The 25,276-nt window shown below is 37.7% G+C and overlaps 1 protein-coding gene across 7 annotated transcripts in view; it reads left to right on the top strand.

The window, feature by feature from the left end:
* The window catches only part of CDKAL1 (CDK5 regulatory subunit associated protein 1 like 1), a 718,338-nt gene that overhangs the window by 252,151 nt on the left and 440,911 nt on the right, over positions 1-25,276 (top strand). For all 7 annotated transcript variants that reach the window (XM_032247723.1, XM_032247719.1, XM_032247718.1 and 4 more), the window contains one exon: positions 2,424-2,544. In XM_032247723.1, coding sequence (XP_032103614.1) covers positions 2,424-2,544 — 121 coding nt within the window. The remainder of the gene's footprint in view (positions 1-2,423; positions 2,545-25,276) is intronic.

Here is a 25,276-nt window from a genome sequence, read left to right as displayed (position 1 = left end):
GCTTTATGCAGTCTATCAATTCAAATGTTACCGAATCTAGAAACACTCTCTCAGAAACATTCAGAATAATATCAAAATATCTGGATACCATGTGGCACAGTCAAGTTGATATGTAAAACTAATCATAACATTCTACTGAAAAAGAAATACGTTTGGCTGATAATCACATGAAAAGGTACTCAACATCATTCCTCACTGTGGAAATGCATATTCAAACCACGGTCATGTACCACTACACACCCATTAGAATGGTGGTTATGTAAAGAAGTTGTAGTGCTAAGTATTGGCAAGGATATGAAGAAACTCAAAACCTCATGCATTGCTGCTGGGAATATAAAATGGTATGACTACTTTGGTAAACAGTTGTTTCTTCAGACTTTAAATATAAATTTACCACGTAATCCACCAGTTCTACTCCTAGGAATATAACCAAGGGAAATAGAACATATGTCCATACAAAAATTTGTATGTGAATGCAGACAGAAAGATTTTTATGGGAGCTGTTAACTGGAAACAATTCAGATGTCAATCAGCTGGTCAATGGATTAACAAAATACCCTGTATTTGGTATAGGACTAGAGATAGACTCTAATAAGTTCAATTTTAGAACACTTACATCACCCCCAAAAATGCTTATTTTGGGGTGATGTTCCATTCAGTTATTCCATTCAATTTTGGAACATTAACATCTTCTGTTCTAAAATTGAGATATTGTGATTACTATAAAACTTTTTTTTTTGAGACGGAGTCTTGCTGTGTCACCCGGGCTTGAGTGCAGTGGCATGATCCTGGCTTACTGCAACCTTGCTGCCCAGGCTCAAGCGGTTCTCTTGCTTCACTCCCTCTAGTAGCTGGGACCACAGGCACATGCCACCACACCCAGCTAATTTTTGTATTTTTAGTAAAGATGAGGTTTCACCATGTTAGCTGGGCTGCTCTCCAATGCCTGGCCTCAAGTGATCTGCCTGCCTTTGCTTCCCAAAGTGCTGGGATTGCAGGTGTGAGCCACCACACCTGGCCAAAACTTTATAAATGTATTTAAAATTATTTACTCTTACTCTCATAATGTGTGAATTTTATAGGCTATAGAGTATACCTCAGTAAAGTTATAAAAACAGTATGTGTACGCCAGGCGCAGTGGCTCATGCCTATAATTCCAGCACTTTGGGAGGCAGAGGCAGGAGGATTGCTTGAGCCAAGGAGTTTAAAACCAGCCTAGGCAACAAAGCAAGGTCCTCTCTTTTAAACAAAACAAAAACTTAAAAAAAAACAAAACAAAACCCAAAATACAATATGTCCATACAGAAAGAACAAATGACAAAGTAAACATGGTAAAATCATAATTGAATGTGAAGGGTATGGGATTTTTATACTAGTCTTCCACTTTTTCTAAAAGTGTGAGATACCAAAATTAAAAAATTACAAATGTTTTAATGGCATGTAGTGGTGACCTCATTTCCTTTTGTGACATTGTGTAAAAATAAGTTAAAATTTTTTGTTTGTTTAAAAAATTCCAGCCCTAAAGTGCAATTTTATCTCAGCTTTTTTATTATTTACTTCTTTGATTTGTTTGCTTTGAGCAGATACTCTGGTTTTGCTTTTTCTGTTATTAACTCATTTTTTCTGCAACATAGTGGCAGGTCGGCCCAGTGCCCAAGCAAAGCCTTCCTGCTGCACATGCATATTTGGCCTGTCCTACGGAGTGTTTATACCTGTAGAAATGATATTTTGAGGGTGTTCTGTTTCTCATCTGTGAGAAAAATAAATATGTGCAAATAAGTAAGCACAGCAAGTAAGCCTTGATGACAGCTGTTTTTCCTTTTTTTTGAGACAGAGTCTCATTCTGTCACCCAGGCTGGAGTTCAGTGGTGCCATCTTGACTCGCTGCAACCTCTACCTCCCAGGTTCAAACTGTTCTCATGCCTCAGCCTCCCAAGAAGCTGGGATGACAGGCACCCACCACCACACACAGCTCATTTTTGTATTTTAGTAGAGATGGAGTTTCACCATGTTAGCCAGGCTGGTCTCAAACTCCTGAGCTCAGGTGATCCACTCGCCTTGGCCTCTCAAAAGTGCTGGGATTGCAGGCGTGAGCTATTGCGTTCAGCTGCTGTTTTTCCTTTTGACAGTATTTCTTTTTTTTTTTTTTTTTTTTTTTTTATAGAGACGGAGTTTCACCATGTTGGCCAGGATGGTCTCCATCTCTTGCCCTCGTGATCTGCCCGCCTCGGCCTCTTAAAGTGCTGGGATTACAGGCGCGAGCCTTTGACAATATTTCTTAAGTTGAAATGATCACACTTCACTCCTCTATGTTGTTTCCCCCACTCCCAAAAAGAAGCTGAATGAACACATTTGTTGACAGCATTAAGTTACAGTGAAGTGTGTGAATCTTGCTAATGTATATTTATGTGCTTGATTTGAAGGTCACTCTGTGAGACTGCTGGGTCAGAAGAAGGATAATGGAAAGCGGCTCGGGGGAGCACGATTGGATTTGCCGAAGATTAGGAAGAATCCACTGATAGAAATCATTTCCATCAATACAGGGTAAGCGACTCTCAAATTTGCTCCTAAAATATTCAGTACATTTCATGAATTCTTTTTTTTTTTTTTTTTTTTTGGGACATGTGACATAGAAAAGTAGCTGAACATTTTCTTGGGGAAGAAAAATCACAAGATGTGTTTGAATAGTTTCTCCTGAAATGTTTCCTGTATGTCAGCTACACTTATATTTACAGCAGGGTTTTATAACTTTAATATTGTCCTCATTTTTGGTAATAAACATGGATTTCATTTCCCAGCTATACCCTTATTTAAAATCTTTGAAAAAAAAATAGCACTTTATTTTGTGGAATGGTTAAGATTATTTGTCTTATTCAACTGTTTTTTTCAGTAAAGGTATAGCAAATGTTGCCCAGGGTACTAACCATGCTTTGATTATTAACTGTTTGAGATGCATATTTTAAAATGTTATTCTTCTGAGCTTTAAACAGAAAAGGAGCATCACGACTGAATATTAAGTACTCTTTTATTTCCACACCTTGATTTAAAGTCCTTGATTAGAACTCTTGGTATACTCATTTATACTTTGTTTCGTATGCATGTGTTAAATTTTTGCATTGTTTAAATTATGAGTCCATCAGATTAAAGAAACATTTTCTAAAAATTTAATGACATGAAGGGCTTGTTTCCTCAATCACAGGGAGCACTAATTACCTATAGAACCACGTCTCATTCCCACAGACTGAAGCTGCTCTGCCCCTTCCGACTTCATCCCCCTTCCCTCTTATTTGCAGTTGTTTTCCTTCTGTTCTGTTCTTTCTTCATGCTGCTTCTCATTGAGAACTGGTGAGCAGCTTCCTTGTCACCATCTGCAGTTTCTCTGAAGCCAGTGCCTTCCCTTCCTCCTGAACGGTACTGGTGAGCAGCTTCCTTGTCACCATCTGCAGTTTCTCTGAAGCCAGTGCCTTCACTTCCTCCTGAACGGTGGCAGTTGTGTTGTCCGTAGCCCTCTTTCCTGTAGTCTCACCAGTTTCTGGTTTATCCTCTGCACCGCTGTCAAAGATGTCAAAGAGTAGAGAAGGTTGACTGAAGTCATTTGGTTTTTCCCAAAAAGCCCCATCGAGTGGCATTCAGTGACTTGGTGAATTTGTTACGGACCCATGTCTGGCATTCAGCATTGAAGATTAAAAAACCCAGGCTTATCAAGCTCAATAACTAGCGAGTAAAGCAGACTTTAACCGTGAGAAGTATAGTTGTCACTTGACGGGAGCACCTCACATATTCATTCCGTCTCTCTAGCCTGAGCCACATTGTAAACACAAGGCTGTTTGCTTTCCCCTGCCTCATTTCTTCTTTCCCCTTCATTCAAACATTGTAATACTTTCCCACAGCTCCTGATTATCCTATTTAAAATTGCAAACATTCTACCATTCCCTCTCTTTTTTTAGTTGCCTCATTTTCCTCTGTAACTTTAATCGGCATTGAAATATATAAATGGTCATTTATTTGTATTTTAATTGTCTCTCCTCACTGGCATATACGCTCCATGGGGCAGGGCCTTTTTGATTGTGTTATTTACTACTCTGTCTCCAGTGAGTGGAAAATTATGCACAGTAGAGATTTAATGCATACGTATTTATTGAATGAATGAATGAATGATTGAGTTACGTAATTTGACAGTTTAGTGTGACTATGCTGAATTATCGTCATGGTACAGATTGCCTTGCAGATTGAACAATAATATTTGGAGTTTGCTGACTAATCATACTTTCTCCTGAAAAATGCTGATTTTTTTTTTGTTCTTTGAGACAGATAATTGCTGTCACCCAGGTTGGAGTGCAATGGCGTGATCTCTGCTCACTGCAACCTCTGCCTCCCGGGTTCAAGCAGTTCTCTCTCCTGTCTCAGCCTCCCAAGTGGCTGGGATTATAGGTGCAGGCTGCCACACCTGGCTAATTTGTTATACTTCAGTGGGGACAGGTTTCACTGTGTTGCCCAGGGTAGTCTCGAACACCTGAGCTCAGCTGAGGCAGTCCATCAGCCTGGGCTCCCCAAAGTGCTGGGATTACAGGTGTGAGCCACTGCGCCTGGCTGAAAAATGCCCATTTTGTGTGTGTGTTTATGCAAGGCCTTTGGCTAGTCACATTCCTTTAAAATGGTAGTATTTCAGGTCTGTGAAACTCTGTTAGGTTAGGATCCATTAGGTCTCTGCACGATACCTTTCCGGGTATGTATTTGCTCTACCGAGTGTCTGTTTTTAACTTCATATGTCTAGTCCCTATGTTCTTCTTCATTTTGTCCCTTCCCACTGACACTCCTGTATTCAGTCTTCCTGAGCGGCTTGAAATTCTCAAACTCCAGGTTCTGATTTGTCTTGACTGCAGGCCTCCCTACAGGCTGAAGGGTTTTCCTGGCATGTCTGTCCTTCCCCATTCACCTCATGGGTGAACCTTCTGCACTCTCCTGTGTGCTTCTTTCTTGGGATGTCTGCTTGTTTCTCCCTCCACAACCAGGCTAGATCTATCCCTCCCTCTAAAGTGTGTCCACAACATTCCCTACGTATCCTGATTATGGCACTTCACAGACTGTGTCATTTATATCTTCCACTACATTGTAAGCTCCTTGGGTGCTGAATGTGTTTCAGTTATCATTACATTATTATCTTCGAGTATCTTTGAGTTCAGTGTTTAGCACAAAGTAAGGACAGCTGTCCCGCGGTATCTGCAGGGGATTAGTTCTGGGAACTCCTCAGATACAAAATCTATGCATACTCCAGTATCTCATATAAAATGATACAGTATTTGCATATAACCTGGTGACTTTTTTCCATATACTGTAAATCATCTTTAGATTACCAATAATACCTAATACACTGTAAATGCTACATCGTTGTTATACTGTATTTTAAAAATTTGATTTCTTTTAATTGTTGCATTATTTTTAAGTGTTTTTTTCTTCCAAATACTTTAAATTAATGATTGGTTCAATCTTTAGTTATTGCACACACACATGGATACAGACGACTGACCGCACTCAATAAATATTTGTTTTGTTTTAAGGTTATTAGTTTTTGTTGCTACTCATTAATAAAAAATTATTTTAAAAATATTTAAAAGTTTTTTAATGTTTACAATTTTAAATTTTAAAAATTTGCTTTAGGTAAAATTTTTTATGTATATTATTTGAATTTTCCCTCTCATGTATTTAATGTTTTCTTCAAATGGGACTATAGTTTAAAAGATTGAAAACTCACTGGATTTGCCAACACTCTATCTCTCTTATTTTTTTTTTTTTTTCTTTTTTTTTTTTCTCGAGTCAAAGTCCACTCTGTCTCCGTGGCTGGAGTGCAGTGGTGTGGTTTCAGCTCACTGCTCGCCTCCCGGGCTCAAGCAGTTCCCCTGCCTCAGCTTCTGAGTAGCTGGGACTACAGGCCCATGCCACCACTCCCGGCCAATTTTTTTTTTTTTTTTTTGTATTTTAGTAAAGGTGGGGTTTCACTGTGTTGTCCAGGCTTGTCTTGAACTCCTGAGCTCAGGCAGTCTGCCCACCTCAGCCTACCGAAGTGCTTACAAGTATGAGCCACCGCTCCCGGCCTGTTGTATTCCTCACATTAGAGCAGAGAGTTGATCCTCAGTAAATTAGCAGATAATGCTTTGATATTAAGAAAATTCAATCCATAATGTCTCAGATTGAGAAATGAGTTTCTAACCTTCTGAGACTGCTAATCACCTTCCTGCATTGGCTGCAGTCTCACCACTGGCTCTCACTTGAAAGCATTCCCATGAGTGTTTGTCTGTACTGTCATTCTATAACGTGTTAGCTTGCATTTCATTTTTTTTAATGCTAGTGCAGCTCATTGCTTTTTTTTCACTTACTTTTAAATGTTTAGAAATGATTATATTGATAATTATTTTTCAGTAGAAAATTGAGCCTTCTCACTAAAATCATAACACTTTTCAAAGTTTTATTGCTTCCAGATTAAATATGTAGATCTAACTTTCCATCAGCTTTCCTTTTTTCATTTAGGAAAAGGGTCCCATTTGTAGCAACTTTTATGATACGTATTAGTTAATTACTGAAGTTACTATTAGAACCATTAAACTCTGCAAAGTTGTTATGCCTTGTTATATTTCTAACTTAACATATGAAAGTATGACCGGATGCAGTGACTCATTCCTGTAATCCCAGCACTATGGGAGGCTGAGGCAGGTGGATCACCTGAGGTCAGGAGTTCAAGACCAGCCTGGCTAACATGGTGAAACCCCGCCTCTTCTAAAAAATACAAAAATTACCTGGGCATGGTAGTGCACACCTGTAATCCCAGCTATTAGGGAGGCTGAGGTAGGAGAATTGCTTGAACCCAGGGGGCAGAGATTGCACCACTGCACTCCAGCCTGGGCAACAGTGTGAGACTCCATCTCAGTCAATCAATTAATCAATCGATTGATGTAAAGTAAAGAAAAATAAAAAAAGTACATCAGTTGCTTTAGACAAGGAAGAAGTTGAAAATTTTAGATCATCTAAATTTTGGATGAGCACAACAGGATAGGGTATGTGTGGATATTTATGTAGAATTTTTAAAAAAGTCAACCAGATGTTATCGTCAGTATCCTAGGGAGTCAGCATGTGCATGAATGAAGGAAGCAAGCTAAGGTTAAAAAGCTTGGTTTTTGTCAGGTCCCTGGTTTGTGTGACTCCCTTATTCTTTCTAGCAGTGGGAATAGAGTGTGGAGACAGAGGGTAGGGGCCAGTGTAGGCAACAAAAGTAAAAAATTGGAAATTGGGGCATAAAAGAAATCTGTGCTTTATTTTGCCTTCTCTGTCCCTGTGAAAGTCATCCTTTTTGACAGTCCCTTGGCCAATTTTATCTTCCAAGGCCAAGAGTTAGATGCTGCGTAGTAGTGCTTCTATAAATTGTATCATTTTAAAGATACTACTATCAGATTATCCTTAGCTTGAAGGTTTGAAATCCTCCCTCAGGCTAAATACATCTTAGAAAATACTGTCTGACCCTGTGATATTTTACTGATACTTTCTTTTTAAAATTTATCTTGTCTTTCTTGTTATTTGCCGTCAGTCAGACATACGATGGTAACTGAGAACCTTTAAGGGGAATCTGATTTTCTTTTTTGATTATATTCTTGAATTTATTATCATTTTAAAAAGTAATTGTTTCTTTTTTTCCCCCCACTTGTAACCTTTTGGATTTGGGAAAACTAACTCGGATTTTTACACTTTATTTCTGTAATGTACAGAATTTATCAGCCTCTACTCCAGTCCTGGATACATAGACTATCTACAAATATTTAATTGAATATTTCAAACTCATTATTTCATTATAACCTGACAACTCAGCTGTCAGGTTACAGTGAAAGCAAGTCCTATTCCACAGTCTCCGATAAGAATTTATTAAGCAATCTGGCACAGTCCCCCTGTTTTTGTAAGGTTGGTGGAGTCCTCATTCTCTCTTTTTGGGTGGTGAAATCAAACCTTGTGTAAAGGTTCACTTGAGCCAGATGAAGTAATACAGTGTCTCACTATAGATAATACATTCTCCAGCAACCAGAATTCCTTACCTAGTGTCTGTTACGGACGGCAGGAACCTTAATCTCTGTCATGAGCCCAGAATGTGACACCAGCCTATTCTGGAGAAGGTGGTGGAATCTATGATACGTTGGAAAGAGCTGTGCACTTGAAGTGTGGAGTCACAGCCCTGTGTTTTCTGGCTGCATGACTTGAGTAAATGAGATGAGCTCTTAGAGATGACGCCTTTTCTGCAGCGAGAGGGGGTCAGGGACCAAGCCAGAATCGCGTCTTTATTGGTCTAGGCCAGTGCTAACCAAAGTGTGTTCTATGAACCAGTTAACTTCTGATTGCTGGTCTGTGATGAGTACACCCATCGAGGGCAAGCATTTTAGAGACTTTAAGGCAGTTTAACATCACCGCAGTGAGTTATAATTCATTTTCACTGTGTTTTACACATACACTGGTTTACAAGAGGTTGGAGGTAAAAATCCTGCTCTGTCACTATAGATAGTGTGAGAAACACCGGTTTAGCCCCTAGTGTGTTGCAAGATTCTTTACTCTGTTTTGGAAAATATTTTAGCCAATCTGCTTATCTTGAGTGTCCCTTCTTTAACTGAGACCCTATTTCTACCCTGTTTTATGCTGTTAACTACTTGTGATTAGTAGTTGACCAGTACTTTCAAAAATGGAAACTTATTATTTACTATGCTAATTGGCAAAGCCTCTAGTGTTGACTAAAGATAAAAGATAGCTTAAACATACACAGCAATCTTTTCTGGAAGGTGGCCTTTCTGATTAAATACTGGCTAAGAGTGTGACTGCCCTTAACAGTTGTAGCTTACATCAAGTCACACAATTGATATGATGCTTGCTATATAATATTCTTTCAAAAGTGAATTTACAGTTGTCCTAACATGGCTTTCGTGAAACTTAAAATCTGGGTGTTATAACTGTTATATTGGCACACCCCTAAGATGAATACAGAGCTGTGGTTATTATTCATGTTCTTATGTAAGCTTTATGGGCAGCAGGAACCTTAATCTCTGCTACCTAGAGATGAGCCTAGAATGTGACACCAGCCTATTCTGGAGAAGGTGGTGGAATCTATGATACGTTGGAAAGAGCTGTGCACTTGGAGTGTGGAGTCACAGCCACTGTGTTTTCTGGCTGCATGACTTGAGTAAATGAGATAAGCTCTTAGAGATGACGTCTTTTCTGGCATGGGTGTAATGCTACCTACTGAATGTGTAGCTTGTCACATTAATACATATGTTCTTTCGAATCTCAATGCTACTATACCGTCTACTCTACCGACATTCTCGGAGACCCCTTCTACCCTTGGTTTCTTTTATCCTTTCTACTGTTTAGGCAAGAAATTTGCTGGGACTAGAATGCAAGGTTACAACTTTATGCTATTCAACGTTGGTCCTTCAATTTCCTGTTTCACCTGTTCCGTTTAAGTGAAGGTTTGACAAACAAAAAAGAATCCATCTTCATCTCTCCTGTAGCTTTCAACACCGTGTCGTTCTCACGGTGTTCACTCCATGAATGTTTGTTAAGTATTTCAGTTGACAGCAGTGTTTCTTAAATGCAGAAAAAAAAAATCTGGCTAAACTGGCATATAGTTCTAATTGCTTCTCTTACTATAGATGATTGTTTTGTAGGAAAAAGAATATGATTGTTTGGACTGTGAATGAAGTGAAAGTTATATGAAACAATTAAATGTGTGAAATTGAAGCATTTTTGGCAATTCTGAACTGCATTTTTACTCTTTTTATCCACAGACCAGTTGTCCAGAAATTTGTAGCCTTTTTTATGTCTTCAATGGAATTCCAAAATATCTTATTTAAATATTGTACAAATGAAATTTAAAGTAATGTTAATTTCTAGTGTATTATAATACTGTCTTTGAGAAAGATCATTCATAGGAACAGTGGATGGCACTATTGGCTCATACCTGCAAAGTAATTATCCTTAAGTTGCAGAACTTTCAAATGCTGGCTTAGTGAATGCTTTTAAAGAGAGCAGCTCAGTCAAAAAGCTTGGACATATTAGAATTTAGTGTTACATTTTGTAAACTTTTTAATCATTATTTTATATAAACTTTGAAATGAATATATGTAACTTTCTTAGTTACTAGCATAGAGAAATGACTGATTCTAAAAAATCATTTCAAATTCTAGCATGTTGTAGGATTCTTTCTCAAAAGTACATCTTGCTTATCAGATTTCTAACAAAACTATTTAGTTTGAAGAAGGGAGAATGAATTTGGGTAAAAAGTAAAAATTTAAAGGTACTCAAATTTAGGCACACCATTAAAGAATTCCTGGTTTAAAGTTAATTGAGTGGAATGGTCAACACTCTCACCAGGTTAGTTCATGGAGTGGATATGCATTGATAGAACAATTTAGAGATGACTTTATAGTTTAGAAAGTTAATTTATTATTTTTAAAAATCAGCTTATTTATTTTACATGTTTGCTTTTTAGAAGACCAAAGAGCCCTGCAACTGGGCGTTGATTTGTTTTTTTGTTTGTTTAATTTTTTGTAGAGACAGGAGCTCACTTTGTTGCCTGAGTTGGTCTTGAACTCTGGCTTCAAGCAATCCTCCTGCATTGGTCACTTGCACCTGCAGTTGGGTTGTTTCTCTCTCTTTGTATGTCTGGGTCTGGGACTTTTCATGGACTCAGAATGGGCAGTGCCTGCTGATTGGTTTGTGAGTATGGCAAAAAGGTTAAAGTGAAGACATCACTCAAAGGTGGGCATGACAGTATAGAAAACCAATAAGGACAGAGTAGGTTAATGTAAAATAGGTAGAGGGTGGGAATCAGCAGAGGAGAGCGTGCCCAACGGGAAGACAGGTTCTCAATCCGGCCTGTGGATTTGACTCGTAGCTTTGCTTTCAGGCCTTAAACTGTGTTTGGTTTGAAGGTGGGGTTTCACTGGGGACCTGACCCTATCTGCCTAGGCATTTGTCTGCCTCCTGCTGCTGTCATTGGCATAAGTTATTCAACTCTCTGTAGGTTTCAGTTTCCTCATTTATAAAACGATGATAATAATAGTGTTGTGAGAATGAAAAGAGGTCATATGTTTAATCAGCACAATGCATGGCACATAGTAGCTGTTCAATGTATAGTATTGTTAACTTCATTACTATGACAACTCTAAGAAGGGAAACCTCAGGCTTAAGTGGATTTCTATTTGCTTAGGGCCACAGAGCTAGTAAGTGGCAGAATTGTGACTTGAACCACATCATCTGACCAGTTTTTTCAATAAACCATAACCTCAATGGCCAATAAACCATAAAGTCGATGTCCTCTAGCCCCATTTTCTGCTCCTGTGTTGTTTAGTTAATTAAAAGGAAACCCAGTTAGAGCTAAAGTTTGAGACTAATCTAGAAGATCACCTATTCAATCTGAGGAGCTTAAGTTTGAGACGAATCTAGAAGATAGATAGCCTATTCAAGCTGAGAAACATACTGTAGGCAGCAGAGTTTTACGGAGAGAATGGGGAGCATGGGTTCACGTAGTGAGTCCATCAAGTGGAGGTAGGCTGGGAGAGCTGCTGCGGCATATCTACATTGTATTGTCAGATGACTCCTAAGATGCATCCATTTTGTCCGATGGAATTGAATTTGAATTTTCTATTATGATTATTTTACAGGATGGGACTCCTAAATCATGTAGAGATATATACCACTGTGCCTTCCCTTTCTTTTTTCCCCCACTTCTGCTGAACTAAGGTACGTGAAAGTGAGTTGCACTTGGAAGGTCACAGTAGGAGCAAATCGTTGGATGTATCCAAAGAGTCACCATCTGCCAGCCTTCCTGTTGCTTTAAGAAAACTTGTTTTCCAGCCCTATCAAGAGAGAAGAAAAAACCCTGAAACTTGTGTAGCCCAACTTTAATTACATATAATTGAATACACATGTGATTGTGGCTGAGTGCCTGTCAGTTTTTTCCAATACAAGAATAATATATATCCCATATTTATTTTTGAAACCACTTTGCTTTTATTTTACTGCATCTCAGCATGGTAGCACCAGTTGTTTTATTTTTTTCTAACCCTGACAAAGCAGAATGTTTTGTTTGGCTTTTTAAAAAGGCAATAGTGCATGTAGTTAAGACCTCATTTACTTGATCTGATGAAACAGTCTCTGAGGAGTGTCTATTTTTTTGTAAACCCACTAAGAAAACTGGGTTTAAGACAAGGTCATTTAAAAAAATCCTGGTTTCAGTTTTTGAGCAATGTATACACCTTTGTGATTTGTAATATATATTTTTGTGGTTCTTTTTAGGTTAACCTTAAAGTAAGTATTAATTGTGAGATCATATAGGTTTGCAAAGATGTTTCTCCCTTGTGAAATATCTTTTATGCACTGTTCTGTTACTGCTCTTGAGGAAAACATAAACTTTCTGGATGGAATTTTTAGTCTGTTCTCCTCCCCCACTTTCTCCCATCTCTGTTATTTTTTTCTTCCATGTGTCTATATAAGTTTATGAGAACAAGGTATGCAAGGATGGATTTATTTATTTAGGACAGGAGCCCCTTGTAACTGGAAGATATCCTCTATCAACATTGGTGGTCTCTTTTATTCATTGGTTTGTTTTATTCTCTGTTCATTCACTCATTTACTCAACAGACGTTTGCAGAACATCTATATGTATCTGATACTCTACCAAGTGCAATAAAAGAAATAAGACCAAGTAGTGTATCACTGCTCTTGGGAGCCTTACAGTCTAGTGTAGTTTAGTTAACTGGTGATTAATTTTGTTTTAGTCTACATGAAATATAGTAGTAGTTTTATATGTGTAGGACTTAAGAGTTAGTGTACCTAGAAATTTACCGTAAACATGGAGAATGTATAAAATAGGACTGGTTTCATATATCATAGCTGAAAGTAGGTTTATACAGTAATAGTGTTCAACGTGTGTGTCAGGTTAACCAGCAGCACGCTGTTTGGTAGTTTGTCACTATTGAGAATTCCATCACCGCCATCACAGTTGTTCTCACTCTGGAATTCAGGCAACCCACGATCCTTTGAGTGTAGGTTTCTGGGCTTACTCCTAAAATTAGCACTGTTAATTTCACTTCCAAAAAAATTACAGTTGTTAAAGTCCCTTTCTGTCTGCTTCAACTTTCTCATCCTTATTTCTACTATTGGGCTTATTTTTAATTTTTCCTACTTGAATTCTCAATTATATGCAAAGGAAGAGTCAAAGCAACAAAAATAATGACAAAGTGTCAGTAGTGGCACTGATATTGACACATTGAATACATCTTGGAAAAAGAGATGTCAAATGCACGTGAGGGTGGAGTATGGTTGAGATTCTGCTACTGCTGAAGGCAAATTTTCCTGATGTTTCCATGATGCCTAATAGTGGCAACATGATGGTTGGCATAATGAGAGGCTTCTCTGTAAGTGAGTTCACTTGCACTTACTTATTTCGCAGTTGTCAGTTATTTACCAAATGATTAGTTATCAAATAACTAATTTTCTTAATTTTATTGGAGACATGTCATCCAAATATTCTATTTGGAATATACCTAACATACATTAATACTCCATTAAGTTTAGATTTGTATGGTAGATATTCAAAGATGAATGATGGAAGAAAGAATAATGTAGACATTTCAGAGATTGTTCTTACTTTAATTTTAAATTTAATTTTTTCACACACACACGTGTATATGTACCCTCATTCAGAATTCAGCTGTGACTGACCCTCCTGCAGAGTATGTTTCCCGATGTACTTTACAAACGCGTATTTGACCAGCATTACTGTAGGTTGCCTCATTCCGTAGTCTCTCTTGTTTATCCCAGTACTGCTTTGCTTATGCATATATGTATCTGAACGGTTTCCAAACTTAGAGACATGTCGACCCTAGACAGCTTTAATTGACTGATCTTTTAATGTCTGTATTTTCTGTTCCCTTATCTTGTAGTTTTTAAAAATCTTCTTTATTATTTTGTTCTCTTCCTATTTTTCCATTCTCTGTATCTGCTTTTTTTGGAGCCTACATTTTTGACTTTTATATAATAATGATGTTTTATTAAAAGCCTCTTTCTTTTGATATAGATGAGAAAGAAGTAGTTGAATTTAAATATGTCTACTGTAAATATTGCATTTGTCTTTTGTAACACTGCGTTGCCAAGTGTTTGGACAGATAGTGGAACAGCATGACGGTTCACACAGTGGGCAACGGTTTGATTTGAGCTATTTATTTATGGGTTACACTGCTTAAGATCTCTTGCCAACTAATGAGAATGGTCTGAGGCCTTTGTTTTTTAGAACGGATGGGGAAAAAACCCTTTCAGTTAGGGATAGACTTTGCAAAATATTTAATAAGTTTCTGTATTATTTGTAGCCCCGTGGCCAAATACCTACTGCCCACACACTTTCTTAATAGAAATCTATTCATAGACAAGTAAAAATGTTTTTGGCAGATCCACATATTTATAGGCTGTTAGAGCTAGAAAGAATTTTAGAGATGTGAAGTCTTTGCAAAGATTGATGAGACTGAGGCGCTGAGGACTAACGTCCCAAAGTCTGGCGGCCCACGGATTGCACTCACTTAGAGGAGAGTAAGAATCATGACATACAGAGGTTACTCTGACAGGTTGTATACCTTTGTCTTTAGGATCTTAGGGGCTGGTCGTCTGCAAGACATCATATAAATGATGTTTGATTTTACCTTGTATTGAAACACATAGGTCAAAGTACCAGAAACTGGTATCACTGTGACCAATACTGTTTGGTGGATCAGAGGAAAACAGTGAGATTGTTTATCAAGTGAATTTGATCACCTGGGATAAAGAGGCTGTTGAGACTTCTGTTTTGGTGTGAGAGGGTCTTTGGAAAAATTATGGACTTCATATCACCTTGTTTTCCTCTTCTTTTCATTCATTATTTGCCTTTCCCATCTACATTTCTGGTTCTACCATTTACCTTCCTTTAATTCCTATAGGTTTTCGTGTTTGTATTTTTAGTACCTAATAGTGACTAGCATATGGGAGCTCTTGATAAAAATTTTTTGTGACTCAGTTTCTAAATGCTAATGGTATGTTTTCATTCTAAATTCTCTTTTGCTATTTCTTGAGTCCTGAATATCTAGCCTTTCTCAGTTCATGTTTTCTGAGAAAATTAAGCCTAAACACATGTGATTGAATGTCCTAAGGTATTCATTGTTTATAGTGACTTAACCGTTCTCCTAGGCATCTAGAATGGTATTAGTTGCATACTATCCTTGAGAAAATTAAAAAAGCAGTCACTCAGATTATTTCCTGCAGTGCGTAATTCTCTTGAAATACTGGTTGAGAAAGACTGATTTATTCATGTCATCAGATATTCCAAATAAGCATCTTAAAGCTTACTTCTCTAAGAAATGCCATCATTGATTGACTTCATTTTAATATTAGTTGTTCTTTTACTTCATGTTTTCTTAGCACATAGACTTGGTGTTTACTAAGGGCTGTTGCTAAACTGGTGTTATGCTGAATGGGTTATAGTAAATTTGGTTTATTCTTTAAAGAGAAACATAAGCAAAAAGTATATAGTAGATTTCTCATGTTGCTATTTTTTCTCTTGAAAAGCATATAGTGCCTGAATGTCAAACTGGTCATTGCTTGGGTGGGCTTCCATGTAAGACTTGTTAGGTCTGTGGCAACACAAGTCCCAAGGGCAAAGGAAAGAGACTGGAACTAGTAGATTGAGCATGCTTAATGCTGATGTGGCCACTTATAAGTGACCCTTGAAAGTCGGCCCTCTATTAGGCATGGCATCTAAGGCTCATAACTGCCTGTGTTAGATATATATCTGTATGTATATGTATATCTGTGTGTGTGTGCGTGCGTGCGTGCGTGCGTGCGTGCATGTGTTAGATATATCAGGGGCCAGTTTTATGAAAATACAGATAGAAAACTGTGCCTGTTCACAGATGACATGACTGTCTGCATAGAAAATCTCAAGTTGTCTGCAATAAAACTTCTAGAACACATAAGGGAATTTAGCAAGGATAAAACATAAACCCATAAAAATAAACCATATTTCTGTATATCAGCAACGTATAATTGAAAAGGGAAATGGAAAATTATTTTATACAGTAGCTCTAAGTAAAATTCTTAGATACAAATCTAACAAATCATGTATAGTATATGTATGTGGAAATTTATTAAACAGAAGAAATCAAAGAAGATCTGAATAAATCATGCACTGGTCAGGAGTTAGAAGATTCAGTATAGTTAATGACAATTCTCAAATTGATGTATACATTTAAAGTAATTTTAATAGAAATTCCAGTAAGAGTTTTCTTGTGAAAGTGGAGAAACTGATGCTAAATTTTATATATAAAGGCAAAGGAAGTAGAGTTATCTAAAGCAGTTCTGAAAAAGAGTAAGGTTGGAGGAATTACCCCGCCCTATTTTAAGACTTATTATAAAGTAGCAGCAATCAAGAGTTGTGGTAGTCATGAATGGATGGACACATTAAATCACTGGAAGGAGACTAACAAGTCCAGGAATGTCAGACACATGCAAATATCAGTAGTGGTTTTTTGACAAAGGTCCCAAGTTCATTTAAGGGAGAAAGCAGTGTTTCCATCTAATTGTACTGGAGCAATTGGATAACCATATGGAAAAAGAATAAAACTTTGACCCAAATGTTACATGTATATGAAAGTTAACCCAAAAGGGATCCAAGTTCAAAATGTAAAATATAAAACCTTTTTTGTTATTCAATTTGTGCAAATAAAAAAATTTTCACAAATTGAATAAGAAAAAATGTATCGTTGATGGTTGCACATACAAATACATGTGCTAAATTCATAGAACTGTATACCTTCCAGAAAACCAAATTTGTGACAGCTTTAAAAAAAATTACTCTGCAAAGAAAAAGATATTTATTAAGAAATATTTTGGTGGAGAACCAGGGTAGACTGAAAATTGTGTTAAAAGGTTTGCATCTCGTTTAAATTGGAAACAAAGTCATCTGGACAGAGAGGAAAATGGGCCTGGTCTCATGCATTTGAGAAGAACTGAGCTTTTGGACTATTGCTAAGAGTAAATGAAGTATGACTGAACTTATCCTGAGTAACAAACGGAATATTGTCACCTGTGGGTAATCTGAGATGATTAAAAGACAGTTACCATACCTACTGTATACCCCTAAAATAAAAAATAAAAAAGAATCTTTAAAAAAGATAGTTATATAGCAGGATTATGTCATGATTTGACTTATTATGTAAAAAATTTTAATGTATCATTTCCCGTTAGAGGAAATACTCTTTTCTTTTGGTATTTTCTGCCAGTGCCCTTTTATTGATCAGAAGACAACTTTCAGAAGTGTTCTATTGCTTCTGGAGGTAGGATTGGGCCAGGGTAGAATCTGGCTAGAACAAAAATGCCACAGAAGAAAATCATTTGGCTTACCAGTAAGCTGATGAGTACATCCTCCCCTTACCTTATACACGTGTGTACACCAGCCTTGCGATTTTTCTCGCTACCTTTTGAGTAGAGAAAGAAATAGTTATTGCTTTAAAACTTGTGCCTTTAAAAACTATACAAATCTAAAAGTAATTGGTCATTTGCACTCATGATGATTTGTTTAAACTTACCCTTTTGCATCTTCATAGATGCTGTGAAATCTTAATCAGGGTCTCATATTTGCCAGGTAAATATCTTAACCGTATTTTTTGGAAGAATCGCAAATCCCCCCTTTGCAGGGCTGCCTATGAAAATCTATACAATGGAAAAGCAACAGTGTGGCTTCCCTACAGTATCTCAGAGCATCCAGCTCTGCTGGAGCTGCTGGACCAGCATGTGTATGCCCAGCTGCTTTTTTTGTTTCCTTTCTTTTTTTTAAAGCAAATCCTCACAGCAACTTTATTTGTAATAGCCAAAAATGAGAAACAACCCGTAGTATGAGATAGGTGTACAATAAAATATTCCCCAGCAACATAAAGAAACTAACTCTGGGTACATGAGACCCAAAATAATTATGCAGACTAAAAGAACCCAGACAAATTGATGACACACTACATTATTCCAAGCAAACTGTAGAAAATGCAAACAAATCTCTAGTTCAAGAAAGCAATTGAGTTGGATCCTTGAGGCAAATTGGTCTGGGAGTGGGGAAGGGAGGGATTGCAAAGGTGCACAAAGAAACTTTTGTAAGATGAAATATATGCCCATTATCTCTGTTATAGTGATGTTTTCATATATACGTATAAAATGCTTCTGAATTCTCATGCTCAGTTTCTAAAATTCTTTTGATACTTAATAGAAATTTTAAATTTGATATCCTTCTTCTTCTTCTTCTTTTTTTTTTTTTTTTTTTTTAAAATAGAGTCCTGCTCCGTTGTTCATGCTGGAGAGCAGTGACGTGATCGTGGCTTATGGAAGCCTTGACCTGGAAGGCTCAAGTAATCCTCCCACCTCAGCCTCCTGAGCAGCTGGGAATACAGGCATCTCTCACCTTACCTGGCTAATTTTTAAATTTTTTACAGAGATGGGTCTTGCTGTGTTGAACAGGTTGCTCTCATACTCCTGGGCTCAAGAGATGCTCCTGTCTTGGCCTCCGAAAGTGCTGGAATTATAGGCATGAGCCACCATATAATGGGAGGGGAGCCACCTCTTCCCCCCCCTTCCCCTTTCCCCCTTCCCTCCCTCTCCCCTCCCCTCCCCTTCCCCTTCCCCTCCCTTTCTTTCCCCTCCCCTCCCCCAACATCCTGTCCCCTTTCTACTTCCTGGGAATCATCAGGTGTTGCTTTCAGCTTTCACTGCAGCAGAAATATCATCAAGACCCCTGCTAGAGCAATCCTCCAAGGGTATTAACCCTTCCAAATTAATTCAGAATCACAGGGAGTTTTAATAAAACTATTAAAATGGGCTATTATTAGGTATAATTGTGAGAGGCACTGTCCCACTGATACCTTTGGGTGTCCAGATCTTTGTTTTCAGGCAGTTGAATAGAACATACACCACATCCTGCAAGATAGAATGGGCTTGCTGATGAGGCTTTGCAGATGAAACCATAGCAGGCTTATTTACATTTTCCCCAAAATTTTATTATGAAAAATTTCAAATGGACAGCAAAGTCGAAACAATTTTACAGTGCACAGCTGTCTACCTACCATGAAGATTCTTGTCTTTAACATTTTACCATCCTTATTATAGCATATCTTTCTTCATCTATTTCTATTCATCTGTCAGTCCAACATATTTTTTTAAACATGTTTCAAATCAAATTGCAGACATCAGAATGCTTCTTCTAAATATTTTATCAGATATGACGTTATAGAGTTCAATATTTACAGGTTTTTATGTAAAATTTTGAAACCATGGAATATATACATCTTAAGAGTACGTTGCTGAGTTTTGACAAATGTCTATGCCTGTGTAACTCCCATCTCTATTTTTAAAAAAATCTGTGGACCAGATAGTATTTACATAATATTCACAATGGAAATATAGCAGTTCCCCTGATTGATAAGGATGTATTGGTAAAGAGGCTGCGTTTCCTGTATTGAGAACAAAGCTGTAATCACCTCCCTGTCTTTCTCCCTATAATGATGGAAATAATAGATTACGTTAGCTCATTTTGTAACATCTTCTTAGATGTGTTAAGTGCGCTGTCATGCAACAACTTGGTAAAATATTTTCTTTAAATATATGTTTTTAACCACACGCAATATTTGCTGTTAACCTTTAAAAAATAAGAATTGTTTTTCTTTAGCAAATAATTTTCTTCGTGTTTCTTTCTAAAATACTGAAAGTCTATGCATGTCCTCATCCTATAGTCTCAAAAAGAACGAAAAAGAAAAACATAATTCCTACTGAAATATTCTCAACTTTTGTATTTATTGTTTGATTAGGCAAATATATGTATTTTGGAGATACATATATACATGTGAAACATACACATGTACATAAACACACACATACATTCTTATATATAAGAACATATGTATGTTCTCAAACATAAGCATTCTTTCCAGTGGGATGATTGCAAAGGAGTGCCACAAAACAGGCCTTACAGTGATTTAAAAATCCTTTTAGTCACAGGCATTTACAGGTATTTCAGCAGAAAATTTTGATGTTCATTTTAGACATGCAGATTCATTTCTCAGGCATAGAAGGATTATTTTGAAGAGATCTGACCCTGAAGGCTAGTGGGTGGGTGGGGCCTGGACATCTTAAATGTCCTAGACTACTCTGTGTCTGCGGAAAACTTTTTAAATTGGGTAGCAGGAGGGAGAGGAGTACTGCTGAAATTACAAGAAAAGAAGATATGTTTTTAAAATGCAGAAGAGACTTCCTAACCTGTTGTCTTGACAGATGCCAGGATTGTCTGGGGACAGTAATGAGCTTGAACTACAAGGAACTGACAGAATGTCTAAACTTAATCCGGAATTATATCAAACAACCTGAAGCCACATTTGTTGCCATCTCTCAAGTGTATAGGATTGAAATCATGAAAACTTTTTTACTTAATATTTGCATATGTGTGGGTATGCATTTGTGATAGGGTTCCAGAGAGTTTACAGACAAGGTAGAGGAAGTTATTAGGAAGACTACCAGTTCCCTGGGGGTGGTATAAGAGTCCTGTGGCTTCTTCCAGCCTTTTCTCTCCTTTCCCTGTTACCACTAATACTCATCAATGCCAGCCTGCCTGTCTCAACATACTGTTCTGTAACGTGTGTTAATGCCCTTGTGCATGCTGTTACTTCTCCTAGGCCTGCTGTTGCCTGCTTAGCCAACTATAGTCATCGTTCAAAGCTTTGTCAAATATCACCTTTTCCACGTCAAGTGCCACCATCCTTCTCAAGGAAGAGTTGTTAATCACTTTTGTACAATTTTCACCAAAATAGATTCTTTCAAAAGATGCAGAGAGCAGAATAATTGAGAACTGAAAAGAAGCCCTTGCGGTTGATAGTAAAGAGTTCATTGGTAACCTGACAGCAGTTCCAGGCAAGTTGGTTAGGTGAAATGCAGGTTGAAGTGGGCAGAAGAGTGGGCAGGGGATGAGGCATAGGGACAAGATAGTCTCTTTTAAGCTTTATAGCGTTAGGAAGGCCAGAGATGGGGCTCCAGTTGTGGAGAATCAGGGCAGCTGATGTTATTCTTGTGGTTTTAGGAATGGCAGAAATAGAAAATAATTTTATATTTAAAAGAAATAGCTGTGGAGAAAAGAGTGAGACCAAATAAGAAGTGAGGCTATTTGGTACAGTAAGTTTCTGGTGTCTATGGGATCGAGAATGTAGGTGGAAGTACTTAGGATAACGTAACATTTCTACCTTCAGGACAGGATGATACTAGACAAGGATGGATCAATTTTCATTATTTTTGGTCCTGTTTGGGGAAAAGAACAATGAAATGTGGCATTTATATCATTATATGAACTACTTTCCAATATTATATTTTTAATTATTTTCTCTTCTGCTGACATTCATGGTATTCTGTTAAATCTTTGAAAAACTGCACCAAAACATTTTACAATGACTAGCTGCAAATTTGAAAAATAACTTTAATGGTTTAAGAATTACTATTAAGTAATTGAGTAAAAATGGCCTAACTGCGTGCATACCGTTGTGCTAGCTGCAATGGTAGGTGTAAGAATACAGTGATGAAGTACAGAAACAGTTGTGAATTGTTGTAAAAATTCCAAAAAGAGACAATGGTAGAATGAGAGAGGCAAGAGTAACTGGGACTGAGAATACAGGTGATCTAGTTCAAGGGTGAACAAACTACAGACTGCCAGCCAAAGCTAGTCAGTTGCCTTCGTTAGAACAGCTTGTGATCTAAAAATGGTTTTTACATTTTTAAACAGCTGGGGAAAATAAAAAGAAACAGTTTGTAATACATGAAGATTGCATGAAATTTAAGTTTCCATATCTGTTACTACGTATGGATATTTTAAATTTGATCGGGAAACAGCCACACTCATGTTTAAACTGTTTGACTGGTTTCGTGCTGCAGTGGTGGAATTGAGCACCTGCAGCAGACCTTGTCTGTGGTGCTGTGCAGGGAAGAGTCAATAGAGCAGGTCTGGGCTGCCATCTTTAAAGGATCTGGTGGGAGTGGGGCCGTGAGGGGTGAGGTCACCACTGAGCGGTATCTGGGAGTCTGACTCCTAGAATTTTCCCCAAGTTGATAAAAGCATTTTGCCTGCCTGGAGTACAAACACCTGCTTTCCTTCTGGCAGTCTGCTGTTTTAGTAGCCGTGACTAGTCATCGTAACTCTGTGGCCAGCCCAGAATAAAAATGCTGTTGTTTGAACCCAGGTGTTTGAGGTTGCAGTGAGCTGTGCTCATGCCACTTCACTCCAGCCTGGGTGACAGAGTGAGACTCTGCCTCTAAAAAACAGAGAAAAATGAAAACCTGGGATTCTGAGTCTCTACTGGACTGCCCTAGGCAGAAATAACATATTTGTGTGTTACTGCATTTCACTGCTGGAGGGGAAAGCACAGGAAACCTGTGCATAGATTCCTTCAGATTTTACCTGATGTGCCTTTTTTCTGTTACTAATTGCTGTAATAAACTATAGCCGTTAGTGCAACTGCCTCCTGAGTCTGTGAGTCCTTCTAGTGAATCGCCGAATCGCCAAATATGTGAGTTATCTTGGGACCCCTGAAATTGGAGCTTTTAGTGTGTGCATTGCTGGTCAGCACGCTATAAATTGCAGATACAACTAACTCCACATTGTTTTGAGGGGGTGTATATCACGTTTTTAGTTTATTATATATTAGCAGGGCATACCCATCATGCCAAAAGAAAAGTGTACTTCGATTGTCTCACTTTTAACGCACAGTGAAGTAAGGATTACTTTGTTATCAAATTAGATGGCAAAGTGTTGTGTTTGTTATGTGGTAACTCTATAGCTGTGGTAAAATAATACAGTATGCTTTAACATTAGCAGAATAAGCATTCATCACAATATTCCCCATTCACAGGAAGGCAACAGTCAGAAAAATTAGACAACTTAAAATGGAAAAATCTATTCTTAGCAAAAATTTTTTTTGTAAGTATAAAAAGTGAAAATGAGCCTATAACCACTGTAAACTTCTAATTGGCACATTTGTTAGCCAAGCAAGGAGAGCCGTTTATCAGTCGTGATTTCATTCAATCGTGTTTGACTGTAGCTGCACTGAAAATAAACTTAAGACTGTTTAGTCGCGAGAGCAGTCGCTCAAAGTGTTGAAGATATGGGGAGATATATCAATATTTAATTTAAAAACAGGCAAACGATCTCATGTTTTTCTGGGGTGATCTCATTTTTTTAATTTTCCACTTTTAGGTTCAGAGGTATATGTATAGGTTTTTACACAGGTAAATTGTGTCATGGGGGTTGCTGTACAGATCGTTTCATCACCCAGGTAGTAAGCGTGGTACCTGTTAGATAGTTTTTGGACCCTCACGCGTCTCACACTCGCCACCCTCAAGTAGGCCCCAGTGTCTGTTGCTCCCTTCTTTGTGTCCATATGTACTCAGTGTTTAGCTCCCTCTTATTAATGAGAACCTGAGGTATATTTTTCCTTTTCTGTGTTGGTTCCCTTAGGATAATGGCCTGCAGCTCCATGTATGTTGCTGCAAAGGACGTACTTGAAGTTGTTTTTTTTTTTTTTTATGGCTGTGTAGTGTTCCATGTACCACATTTTCTTTATACAGTGTACCACTGATGAGCATTTGAATTGAGTTCATGCCTTTTCTATTGTGAATAGTGCTGTGCCAAACATAAACTTGTGTCTTAATGGCACAACAATTTATATTCCCTTGGGTATAGATAAGCAGTAATGAGATTTCTGGGTTGAATGGGTAGCTCTGTTTTAAGTTGTTTGAGAAATTGCCAAGCTGCTTTCTACAGTGAGTGAGCCAGTTTACATTCGCACCAGCTCTTTAAGTGTTCTTTTTTCTCCACAATCTCACAAGCATCTGCCAGTTTTAGACTTTTTAGTAATAGCCATTCTGACTGGTCTGAGATGGTATCTCGTTGTGGATTTGAGTCAACAGATTTTTCTAGTACTATGCAATTCTTGTGAGGAGGTAGTGATGAGTTTGAAGTGAATGAAGAATTAGCTTATCTGAATACCTTATGCGGAACAACTATAAGTGAGGACATTTACAAGGAAATTAGTAAGCATTATTTAATATAAACTGAGGTGGAATCTGCTAAGATGTGTTGTAACTGATACAGTAAAAATATGTGTGCAACAGAACCAGTCTTAGATTTACATATCTGTGAAAATGTAGATTGTTTGAAGCATGTTTTCACTGTATTGTTCATCAGGAGATAATGATGAAAATATTTGTACCTGTTATGTGCTGAGCCAATAATGTCAATGGTGACCTGCTTACCACACACAGCATTTTGGTGGCTTAGTAACGGCCAAGTTTTACTGTTAATTATTTATTTATTTTTTTGAGGTCAGGGTCAAAATTGAATTTTTTGTGTTGTTGTTGAGATGAAGTGTTGCACTGTCACCCCGGCTGGAGTGCAGTGCTGAGATCTCGGCTCAGTGCAACTTCTGCCTCCCAGGTTCAAGCAATTCACCTGCCTCCACCTCCTGAGTATTTGGGACTACAGGTGCATGCCACCATGCCCAGCTAATTTTTATATTTTTGGTAGAGATGGAGTTTTGCCATATTGGCCAGACTGGTCTCGAACTCCTAACCTTGTGATCTGCCTGCCTCGGCCTCCCAAAATGCTGGGACTACAGGCATGAGCTACCGTGCCCAGCCTGAAATTTTTTTGAATGGAAAGAACTGCCTTTTTCTACTGTTTCTGAACACTAAATGGCTTTGGAAATTAGGTTTGACTAAAGGCTTGATAGTATTTCCTAATAAAATTAAAAGCAAAATGTTACTTATATGTAAAACATATTACTGTAAAGTCATTTTGATAACCATTCAAATGACTAAAGTCATTCTGAGTTGCTATCAGTGACTGAAGTCGTTTTGATTACATACTTAACATGTAATATCAAATGATATCACATCATATGTAATATCAAGCTGCTCTCTACACTTCATGTGCTGTCAGAAGTTAAACCAAGAAGGAAGCTCTTTATTCCCTTCCAAATTTGCAGCTTTAAATATTCTGAGCTCAAACTACAGCAACATTTTTTTTTTTGGGGGGGTTTCAGTAAAGAGCAAAGTAAATTTCTATACTTCAGAATTCATTTAAATGTGCAGTGAGGAACTCCCACCTAACCTTCATTGGAAGTGATTAATCTGGATTGTAAATAACATGCTGAAA

This window comes from Sapajus apella, unplaced genomic scaffold (genome assembly GCF_009761245.1).
Source record: "Sapajus apella isolate SASKATOON/1434 unplaced genomic scaffold, GSC_monkey_1.0 scaffold63, whole genome shotgun sequence".
Classification (NCBI taxonomy): Eukaryota; Metazoa; Chordata; class Mammalia; order Primates; family Cebidae; genus Sapajus; species Sapajus apella.
Note: the sequence above shows the minus strand (reverse complement) of the source record. Positions and strands in the feature narration are given on the sequence as shown.